This window comes from Calypte anna, chromosome 1 (assembly GCF_003957555.1).
Source record: "Calypte anna isolate BGI_N300 chromosome 1, bCalAnn1_v1.p, whole genome shotgun sequence".
Taxonomy (NCBI): Eukaryota; Metazoa; Chordata; class Aves; order Apodiformes; family Trochilidae; genus Calypte; species Calypte anna.
This window is the reverse complement of record NC_044244.1, coordinates 51,917,914-51,929,533: the sequence shown is the minus strand read 5'-3', so window position 1 is coordinate 51,929,533 and position 11,620 is coordinate 51,917,914. Positions and strand designations below refer to the sequence as shown.

The 11,620-nt window shown below is 56.3% G+C and overlaps 1 protein-coding gene across 1 annotated transcript; it reads right to left on the bottom strand.

Annotated features, from left to right (window-relative positions):
• Positions 1-261: 261 nt before the first annotated feature.
• NPTXR (neuronal pentraxin receptor) lies at positions 262-11,217 on the bottom strand. Its single transcript, XM_008496572.2, has 5 exons — positions 10,393-11,217; positions 3,219-3,441; positions 2,867-3,111; positions 2,373-2,552; positions 262-1,976 (listed from the first exon to the last, which is right to left on the bottom strand). Exons 1-5 carry the CDS (start codon positions 10,987-10,989, stop codon positions 1,752-1,754), a joined length of 1,470 nt encoding a protein of 489 aa, XP_008494794.2. The 5' UTR covers positions 10,990-11,217; the 3' UTR covers positions 262-1,751.
• Positions 11,218-11,620: the final 403 nt, after the last annotated feature.

Sequence of the window (11,620 nt, the reverse complement as noted above, 5' to 3'; positions counted from 1 at the left end):
TAATTAGATTTATACCCAATGTGAGCTCCTCAGCAACACGGTCTGATGTAGAGGTCATGATTTCCTGATGCCTTCTGCTTTCCTGTTATCAGAGTTGGGACAGGTACTTCCTCCAACTCAGATGCTTGCAATAGTATTTCTGTAATGCTGTAATGCTATCTCCTTCCAGGGATGCCACCCAAAGCACCCTAGGGAAGGACACCTCAGCTTGTCGTGGCTGGTCCCTTCTGTCCCCGCAGCAACTTCACACCCGCAGGAGGCTCGAACAGAAAACGTCACTTTTATTGTCCACAATCAGCTTTACAAAAGAAATGTCCCAACACAGGCACACGTCAGGGGCCCCTTTCACAAACGTGCATTAGAGAAAGCGAGCGAGCGAGGAAGAGGAGCAGCTCTGTGGGGAGCACGAAGGTCACAGTGTTTCCCACTTGGCACAAGGGCTGCATCCCGTCCCCGCTGTGTCCCCTTCAGCAGGCTGAGCCACCTCACTGCTGTCAGGGACCCTGCGGGTGGGCAATGCTGGGTGATGGGGCTGTCCCCTCTGTTGGCTTCAACTCTCCTGGGCTGGGGGGCAGCCATTGCCAAAAGCACAAAGTGGGACTTGGGGAGAGGGGAGCACTGGAAGCTTGACACTGCACTGAGCAACCACGAGACCCCTGAAATATTCCTCATAACCCCCCCGACACACACACACACACACACGCACACACACGTATCAAGGTGTTGGTGACCACAGGGTGTGGAAACAGCATATTATCAGGCACTCCACAGGGAAAATACAGCCCACCCCATCACCCACATAGTTCCAAGGTTGGTGGCAGCTCTGTCCCTGGGTGGGAGCAGCTCAAAGCAATGAAGCCAGATGGAGGTGAGGGCAGCAAACCCAACCAGTGCCAAAAAGGCTGGAGGATGGATGCCAGTGCTCCTCCATCCCATCTCATTTGCTTTTCTTGCTTTAATTCCCTTTGATGGCAGTGCTGCGCTCCCTCCTCCTCAGACAGGGCTGGGGGAAATGCTTTGCTTCTTTTGCCCAAGTCATCAGCTGATCCCTCCTGGCTGGGAGAATCGCACTGTGTTTCCCTCTCCCTCAATAGCCTGACTCCCCTTGGGCAGCCCTGCTCAAATAGGCAGAAGAGTCAGAGGAAGGAGCAGGGTGGGGAGCATCGCTCTGACGACTCTCTGCCATTCTCCCTCAGCCTACCTGGTGGGGAAAACCAGGGTGGCAGGAGAAGAGGTCTTAGAGCCAGTGGGGATGATTTGTCTCCAGAACAAATGAGCCTTTGGGCTAACTAGGAGTACAGGCTCACAAAACCAGATAGTGGAGTGCTAGAAATAAATAAGGAAAAAGGATGTGCTCAGGGTACACCTGCACACTGGAATCACACCAAGGCCAGAGTGAGCTTGGGGTGGATGGAGGTCTCCTTTCCACTTGCCTTTGGGGCCGACAAGGCAGGGACCCTTATTGTACCAGAGACATCTGTAGGTACAATGAGGTCCTCCCCAAAGAGAAGAGGAGCAAGGTGAGACCCAGGGACAGATGTGCCAGGAGAGGGGACAAACCACACTGCTGGTGTGAGGGCAAGAGGGAGGCTGCTGGGTCCTGCTCCCCTCCCAGCACACCGGCACGGTGGGATTGGGCATCACCCCAGTGCAGCAGCATGGATTGATGGTCTGGGAGGGGAGAGGAGGGCCCCCCCTGCTTTGGGGCTGCTGCTAGGCTCCTTGGCACTGGGGAGGGGGCGAGGGGCTGCTCACGCCTTCCTCCCTTCTTCACAGGCAGTGAAAGCCCTCTTGCTGGCTCCCCCGAAGACCTCCACCGCCTGGTCATCCCACTGGATCACATTTCCTTGGAGGTGGGAGGTGCAGTTGGCCAAGCCCAGGATCTCTGCTGGTGCCAGCATGTGGTCCCACACACCAAACTGTGCCAGCTCCCCCACGAAGGCCTGCGTGGCATCAAAGCGGCCCCCCAGCGTGTCCTGGGAGAGAGTGGGAGAGATGATGGGATCAGGGGTGGGGACAGTAGGAGGAACATGCATCCAGCGGGCAAACAGGGCAAGGGGGAGAGGGAGATGTTTGGGGAGAAGTGGGGAGAGATGACCAGAGGTAAGGAAGGGAGGGAGGGGATGATGCATGGACAAGATGCAAGATGATAAGATGAGGAGCAAATGGAGGACAGAGGGATGAGGATAGGGAAGAGAGAAGACTAGGACAGCACATGGCTCACTGGGAACTTGGCAGGAGAGCTCCTTGCCCAAGTTGTCAACATGCTGTTGCTCCTGCCTATCCTAACCCCATCTGGGGTCTACTTTTCTGGCTAGTTTCTTGCCAGAGCTGTGTTAGCCAGCAGCCCTTGGTAGCAGGACAGCACGTACCTGCTCCTGGCCCAGGATGATGACGCCCTGGGGCTTGATGGCGTGCCAGGAAGCCAGGTTCTCACCAGCACCGCGCTGCTCGCCATCCTGGTATGCCGACCACTTGCCGTCCCGGGTAGTCCATGCCACACAGATGTGGTGCCAGGCCTTGTCCTTGAGGCTCAGTGGCAGCTGGGCAACCTTCATACAAAGAGCAGGAGCCCGGTGCTTGGTGGGACTGCTGGGTGACTACAGCATCCCCCTAGCCCCTTGCAGAGCAAGCTGTGCACCTTCATGGCTTTCAAAATTCTACAAACATCTGAATGCACTGGTTGTCCCTATCAAAACCCACCCCAGAGAGCCATCCTCCCCATACTCCCATGCCTTTCCTCAGACCCCTTCCTCCCTGCTCCCCCCACACTGGTACCCCCAAGAACATAAATTCCCAGAGGGGTTGAAGCAGAGGAGATGCAGGCAGGGAGTTCCCCTCTCGTCTCTCCTGCAACTGGGCTGACCTTGTCATTGATGAGCAGCTCCAGCGGGTTGGTGCCCCACTCCAGCAGCACAATCTCATTAGCTTGGCTTGGGACAGAGTAGGAGAAAGGGGTGCCAAGCCCAGTCTGTGCTTTGGACTTCAGCCACATGCAGATGGTGAAGGCGTAGAGCTCCGGCAAGCTCTTCTTCATGCGGGCATACATGTAGTTGTTCTGCACCGGTATGGCCACCTTGAAGGCATCAGGAGGGCTGTAGTCTGGTGGTCCTGCATGCAGGGAGGACAAAGAAGGGCAAGCACCCATTGTTTGGATGAGGCTGGCTTGTCCCAGGACCCCCCCTATGCCACAACCATCCCAGACAGGTAGGACTCACCGTGCTCCAGCTCCATCACCCGGTTCTGGAGGGAGTTGAGCTCTTTCTCGATATTGTGCTGCTGCTGGCTGCGGTCAGTGCTGGCAGCCTGGCGCTCCTTCTGCAGGGTCAGGATCTTAGAGAGGAGCTGCTCCTCCAGCTGCTCCATCTTGGTGTGGAGAGCATCACGGGCAAGCGCTGGAGTGGTGGGCACTGAGCCATTGGTGCGGGCTGGCAGCTCCTGCTGCACTCGGTGACAGCCACGATGACAGAAAAAAGGGAAGGAGGAAAGAGAAAATTCAGTGTGGAGTCACCATAAGAGGTTATATAAGGACATGCCTTGCCTACACCACCAATGAGGTGTGCTGGGTCCACAACACCACATTCACAGCAGGGTCTTCTCCAAGAGCCTCCATCTGACTTTGTACCTGCCCTCTCAGAGCCCCAATCAAGTCCTTTACTGTGAAATGAAGATTGGCTGCTCTTAATAACTTTCTGCTGCTTCAGAGGTAGAGCAAGGATGGGACACCCAAGCACTCGGGTCATCCTGTGGCTCTCCACCCACAGGCAGCCTCTGACAAGTAGGGAATAACATGAGAAGGAGCTTGGAGCTCTCCTTCCCCACGGCACATGAAGCTGCTTTGCCATAGCCAGCACATTAATATCACATAACAGGGCTGTAGTCCTCTTAGTCCAGCACAGTCACCGTGCAAGGGTGCCTGCACGTGTGCCAGGCAGGGCTGGTAGCTCTCTGTAAGTGTCAGCCAGCCTCTCTCAGGCTGTTGGGATGCCACAGAGAAGAGAGGCCAGTGGTTAAGTCCTCCAGTCCTCAAGATGTGATTCATCACTTCAGAATATCAAGCACATCTTGTCCCATCAGGGTTAAAACACAGACCAAAATTCTGCCCTAGGCTGATCCAAACCTGTGTGCCTGTAGAGGGTGCTCCCAGGTGCCACACCTTGCTAAGAACCCAGATCCCACTTCACTTGGAGACCCCATCCCTGCTGGAAGAAAACCAAGCTGGAAGGGAGGAGGTGGGCTCTTTGCCATGCTCCTGAGGTTTCTGTATTAATAGCAGCCCTCTCCCTTCCCCACATCCTTGGGGCATTAGGTTCTCTGCCATAGGCTTTGAAAGATGGTGACCACCTTCTCTGCACTGCATGACACTGCTGAAGGTGCCAGAACTGTTGTGGTGGCCCCTGCTTTTGCCAAAGGTCTGGCAGAGGTCAAAGCAGGGGCCACCACAGCAATTCTAGCACCAAGCATGATCCAAATGACTGCTTCAGCCCTGGACATTGGCATAGCTTGTGCTGGTGGGACAGGGAGTGATGATTTCCCTGCTGGTCTGGATAGGACCCCCTTGGCCCAGGAGCTGGCCTGGAGCTCATCTATTGCTGTGGCTTCAATCTTTTTCTTCCCTACATTTCATTTTTCCACTATCGACATGACCTAATTACCATGCACACAAAGACGAAGGGGCAGATGCCCACCAGTCTCACTCCCTATCTTTGCTATCCATCACAACCAACAGAGGGGAGAGGATGGCCGAAGGAAAGCCAGGTTTGACTGGGCAGGATGCAACCTTAGAGGATGGAAACAGCAGGCAGGAGGTAGAAGGGAAAAGGAAAGTGAGAAGATGATATTGGCATGAGGACAAATGGCCCCGCACTGGGCAGGAACACACTCAGGCTGCAAATAAGAGGTAGGCTCCGGCCTCCGGAAAAGCCTCCAACGGGGTCTGCTGGGACAAACTCACAGGTTTTTGAGAGGAAAAACAACGTGGAGATTCAAAACCCAGCAAGAAAAAGAGGTTATGCAGGGGAAATCTGCCAGCCCTGACCAAACGCCAGCTCTCACTGCCAGCTTGCACCATCGGCACCAGGGATGCTCCTGTAGAAAGCAAAATCTCTCTGGGAAGGGAAAAATGCAAAGTTCACCTTATCTTTGGTCTCAGTGAAACAGGGAGGGATTAGTGGATGAAAAGGGGGCTTTAGTAATTTTTTGGGGGTGAAAGTCTCAGGGACCCACCAGTGCAGCTGGCTGAGAAGCAGGGATGGGATGGAGGGGGAAGGAAAGGCGAGTGGAAAGGGTAATTCCCATCTGGGGCTGCTCACGCTCATATCCAAGCGGAGCTGGCTGTGTTGGTGGGGGACAGCACAGGTGGGATGGGGTTGCCTTCATCTCTTTGTCCGCATCCCACAGGCTCCAAGAGCTTTTCTCATCCTTTTGGGCTGCCCGGCTGCAGCGGAGGCTGGCGCGCTCCTGTCTGCCACACACTTTGATTGCTCGAGCTGCAGGTTTGGAGCCTACGTCCCTGTTTCATGCACGGCTCCATCTGTTAATGACAAAAAAAGAAAAGGCTCTTACTAGCCCCCGATAGCCTGCCCTACATTATTCAGTAGTGACTGGGTGGTTTGGGGTTTTTTTTGTCTCCTCTCCCTTCCTCCTGCTTTTCTCCCTGTTGCTATTTTCTTCTCTCTGTAACTTTTCTTTCCATGGCTTTTTCGTTTCTCTGTCTTCTGAGCATCACTCTTCTCTCTCTCTCTCTCTCTCACACACACACACAGACACAGACACACACACACACTTTCTCTCCCCTTTTGCTCAATACTTTCCCCTTTTCTGAGTCTTTCCTGCTCCATTCCTCTTTCCAGCTCTGCCTAGGACACCACCAGCAAACAGACCCACATGACCTTCTGAACCACTGCCCACTCCACATTCCCTGTGGCAAGGGATGCAGCCAACATTCTCATCTAGAAGAGTTTGGGAGCCACCCCAACATCCCAGAAGCATCCCAGCAGACACCATCCCAATCCCTGCAGCCAGACCACTGCTGGAGAGGACACTGGGCATCCTCATCCCAACCTTCACAGCCAGGAAGTGTCGGGTGATCCCCCCCTTGGTGCTGAGCTGGGCTACATCCCCCAACCATCCTCCACATCTCCAAGCTGTTGCTAGAGCATCTTTCTCCTAAATCAAATTATTTACAAAATTATTAGTGCCAACTGTGCAGCTGTTATCCACCAGTGACCTTTGGGGAGGGGAGCTGGGGGGGAAAGCATCTTCTCCCTGGCTGTTCGACAGGCACCCAGCTTCCCATCTGCTGCCGTGCAGGCAGCAGGGGAGTGGGCAGCGGGTGCGGGGGAGGCTCGTTAAACACTTTTTGGCCACCAGAGACGGGAAAAAAAAGATTGAAAGATGCCAGGTAATATTAATCACATTAAATGTCAGCGGCTGGTGGGGGGGCGGGAAGGGGGAGGCGAGGAGGGGTGGGGCTGGGGCAGCCACGTCGGTATGAGCTTGCTCGAGCTGTAGCCCTTGGTTGACAAACTCACTCTGATCTATGTAAAAAGATCAGAGCCTCATTTACTAATGCACCAGCAAATTTGGGCCCCACTGCTCCTCCTCAGCTGCCAGCATGCAAGTACCAACCTTAGCTATCAGGACAGGGCAGGCAGGACTGCGGAACCATGCCCACAGGACAATGACCCTGGCACATCCCAGGGTTCATGACGCTTGCACACCAGAGTGCCACTGAATCCATGAATCCCCTCAACTTGTCCTCAGCTCCTCCGTGGCCATCACCACAGGATGCTCACTGTGGCAGGGGTGCCACACCTGCTGCACTGGGTTTTTTTTTACCCTGACACTTTTTTGGACCCTTTTTGGACCCAGGCAGAAGCTGGGGGTCATTAAACTCTAGGAGGGACTGCCGGGGTTGGGGGAATGAGCATTGATCTCTGCATCCTCCTTGCAAGAAAAAAGCTTGCTGCTGATTCCTGTACCCCTAGACCTTGCTCAAGGCCTAGGGCTGTCACAATTTGGGGCTCTCTATCCCTGTCCTGCTGAAGATGGAGGAAGGAGGAAGGCATCCAGCTCACTCTCATTTCCATGCTCTTACCAGTGGGTTTCATGCCAGCAGCTGGGTCACAAGCCACATCAGCACGGCCAGGCTCGTGTGGCTACACATCAGCTGAGAAGCAAACAGGTTATCACAGCCCTGCTGAGGCCAGGTCCCCTGGAAGCCCCATCAGGCTGTCCCCACTCTTGGTTAGCTCCCCTCTGAGGGACGATGGGGACAAGGAGGGCATCTGCACCCTGGCAGAGCCCATCAGGGACAAGGTAATTTCCTCTCCCCTCCAAAACCATCCCCAAACCATTTCCATTTGCAGTAGTAATTAAAAGCATGGAAAAGAGGCATCTGGACCCTCCACTCTGCACCTGAGTATATGGACATGAGTGCATGTGGAGACCTGAGGAAGGACCCATCAAAAACAGGAGGGAAAAGCCCAGCAAGGCTTTTTTGCACAATGCAAATATGAGAAATATTGGAAAACATGAGAAATGCCTTGGGGGGTTAGGAGGAGCTGACAAAAGATGTCCCCATGCTTGCCCATCACCAAAACAGTGCAGGGCAAAGAGTGAGCCCATGGGGGCTCTCTCTGCATGTCCCCTCAGGAAACCTTGCCAAAATTAAGAATCAAATGAGTTAATAGGCTTTTTGGCACATCAATAAATCTTATTATGCTTTACAGCCAGGGCTGAGAGAGCTTGGATTGGATCAGTGATCTTCTGCAAGCCTCCTCCTAGTAATCTTGCCTCGGGAGCCTCTAGCAGTGTTCCCTGCCAGCAACCCTGCTGCCCACCCAGAGATGCCCTGGAACACAGCCTGCCCAGAGGAACCACAGAATTTTGTGTCATCTCTCTCTCGAGATTAAAACAACCCAAGTCTTCAACAGGGTTTCCTTTCCTTCATCTACTCTCGATGGGTTTCGCAGAACCTCTGGCAAACTTCTAGTCAACCCAGGACCCATCCTCATCCGTATCAGCTTCAGGGGTGATTATTGCCTCCTTTTAGGAGAGTTGCTGAGGCTGGAGGTGCCTCCCTATGGAAGAGTCCTCAGGAAGTACCGCAGTACCCCAGGAAGGTTCTCAGGTCTGACTGATGGAGTTGCATGTGATGAAGAGATATAAGCATCCTGTCCTCAAGCTTTGAAGTGTCTGCTCGTACACAGTGTTTTGGGGCAAAGGAAAGCCAGGGAGCAGAGAATGGGGATCTGAGGTGCAACTCCAGGGCTCAGCTGGCCAGGCTGTGGCTGTCACCAGGTCAGCCAAGGCCACACCTTATGGCAGGCTGGACCCAGGGCAGCTGAGGTCTATCCCCCCCCTGCAACACGCTGCCCTATTTCCTGAGCCAGCAGGGCTCACTGAGCTGCCACGTGCAGAATCCCTTTGGGTCCCTGGCAGGGTGAAAAGGAACATTTTTGGTGAAGTGATGCTCATCTTCCTCACCAGTATGTACGTGTGTTTGTGAGCCTCAACCCAGCATCACTTCAGGCTCCTCAGGTGCATACAAGATTGTGAGCATCATCCTCCTCCACCTCAAACCTCCTGTGGTCACCAGAAGCCCCAGAAGAGGGGCTATGGGAGACACAGCCTGTCAAAGAAGGGGCAGAATGTGATCAGAGAGCAGCTAAAGGCCCCATGCTTTCTGAGGTTCAAACTGATGGGCCAGGCACTGTCCCAGTGTGCATCACAGCGTGTGACCCTCATGCACACACAAATATGTGTGTACAGACCTTATTCTTTTCCCTCCTTTTATTTCTGAGTGAGCACATCTGCTGTCTACACATGCATTTATTAGCCTCATTTGTGATCTTGCTTGTGAGAATCTGTTTGCAAGGGGGTTTTGGGGTGGTTCTGTCCCTCCCTTTAGCTGCACCAGGCTCTGGGCATCAAGCTCATACAGGCTGTGCATCCCACTCTCCCCATGCACACCTCTGTCTTTCATTTTGTGTGTGTGTCTGCACCACCTTGGCAGCTCACCGGTGCTTCCTCCAGTCTCCATCTCTTTCCCTTTGTGTGTGCCTGTGTTTACTTGACTTTCCCCATCTTTCTTCCTGTTCATATCCACATCCAGAGAGTAATCCTCTCTTCTGGTTTTGCTTCTCAGCCCGTGACCTTACTGACTCTGAATTTTCCTCTCGTGGCCTGCCACTACTGCTCTGACATGGCTGCAGTGAAGGGAGCAAAAGAGTAAAGCTAGGGAGAAGGACCTCAGGAGGTGCTGCCTCACCCCCTTCCCAGCTCCATGCTCTGGGGATGAGTGGAGGGGGCAACAGGAAACCAAATGGGAAAATGGGGAAGTTGAGGACTCACAGGAGGCTCCTTGTGGGTATGTCTGGCTCCTAGCAGACCTCAGGGTACAATACAAGCCCCAGAAAAGATGGGATATCTGAAGCAAACCCTGCAGGGAAATCAGACAGCTCCCCTCCAGTATTTCTCATGTACCCAAACTATTGCTTTGGCCATGCCCTGCAAATTCTGCCAATGTGACTACTGAGCCCACATCAGCCAAATAAATTGACACACACATGCACCCTATGATGGGCCCCATCCCAGGCATCACCACAGAGCCTTTGGTCTCATCCCACCAGGCACACGTTGCATGGATGCTACAGAGTGGGGACCAAGGACCCACGTCCTGAGCGCCAGCAACCCAGTGCCACAGTGATGTGCTCAGGGAGGGGCTCTGCCTGCTCCCTTCTCTACGAACCACACGGGGCAGAGGTGCTGCACTCGCAGCAGGTGGCACTGCACTCTGCTTTGCGGGACGTCCCATCCATAACTGCAATGGGATCAGACGGGATTCACCTTTCTGAAGGGCAGGGTCTGGCCCTGAGCTGACACAGGACTCAGAGTGGCCACAGGGCGAGCAGAATGTCCTACCTGGATCCAGGCAGGGGGGGAGAGAAGGACAGCCTCAGCCCACCAGGAGGGAAGAGAGGGTGGCTGAGGGTGAGCCCCTTGCCCCTAGGCAGAGATCCTAGGGAAGAGCAGGGCAAAGACAGCCATCCTGAAACCTCCCGAGGGGAACAAGCCTGTTCGGGGTGCGGGATGCAGCAGGCCTAGAGAACAGTGTGTGTGAAGCATCATTCCCTGTGGGAGTGGTGTGTGTGTAGAATCACCCCCTCTGAGAGCATCCTCCTCAGCTCCTGGGAGCTTCTTCCCTTGAGACCATCCCTCTGAGACCCCAAGGGGCATCCTCCCCAACCCCTGGGATCATCATTCCCCAGAAACATCCTCCCCTGACCCTTGGGAGCATCCCCCCTCTGAGAGCATCTTCTCCCGAGCCCCAGGAGCATTTTCCCTCGAGACCATCCCCCCCAAACTCCCGGGTAGCATCCCTCGCACCTCTATTCGGTCGATGCGGTCCTGGAGGGCGCGGACGGCCTCCTCCAGCTCCCGGACGGCGGGCGGTTCGGCGGGGGGGTGTCCCATAGTGCCGGGGCGCGGGGCGGCGCGGAGCCCGGCGGCCGGGGGGGCGGCAGCGGCGGGAGGGCCCGGGGGGTTTCGCAGGCCGCCCTCGCAGCGGCTGAGCTTGCCGGTGAGCTCCCGGATGGTCTCCTGGTCCATACGGATCCGCTCCTTCTGCTCCAGCGCCGTGCGGCGCAGCTGGGCCGCCGCGCTCCGTAAGGCCAGCAGCTCCTCGGGGGCGGGAGAGGTGCCGGTGCCGGTGCCGGTACCGGTGCCGGTGGCCGGGCACTCGGAGCTCAGGGGAGTGCAAACGAAGCGACTGAAGAGCGGCGGCCCCCCGGGTAGGCGCGGCCCGGCGCTGGCCAGAGCCTCGGCGGGGCCGTGCAGGGCTCCCAGCCCCTTGTCGGCGGCGGGCAGCAGGGAGGCGGCAGCGGCGGCCGAGTCATTGTCGGCGGCGGGGGTGGCGGGAGCGGCGGTGCCGGCCGGGTGGACGCTGGCGATGATGCAGATGATGGCTCCCAGGAAAGCCAGCATGCCCGCCGCCAGCAGCACTGCCAGAAACTTCAGGGTGGCAGCGGCGTGGGGGCCCCGAGCCCGCGGACGGCGAGAAAAACAAAGCGGGCTGGGGTGGGTGGGTGGACGAATGGATGGATGGACGGGAGGGAGCGGGCGGGGAAGGACGGGAACCGGCAGCAGCACCTGAAGCGGGACGCGGCCGCACCGCTCTTATATCTGCCGCACGCACCGCACCGCCCCCGGCCCAGCCCGGCCCGGCCCTGCAGCCCCCCCGGCCCTGCCCCTCTCAGGGAGCCCCACCCCACCTTAAGCATCATCCCCGGGCAGTGGGACGCGGGGCAGGCAAGGGGCACCCCGGCCATGGAGCAGCCTGGACTCGGGCTCGCTCCCTCCCCGGAGGGAGCCTCCATCAAGGGGATACTCCTCCGGGACAGTCCAAGGGAGGATTTTCCCCTGCGAGATGCTTAGGCTGGAAGTAAAGGGCTTCTGAGGGTCAACACTTCGCCATCAGCACCCCCCTCTCCCCTCTGGGGCTGCTGAAGGGGCTTTGGGGTTGCTGGAGGGGCTTTCTGCCTTTCTGGGGAAAACGAAACCTGCAGCCTTCCAGCTTTTGGAAATGCCTCCCCTGGGATGGTGATGGGATGGCTGT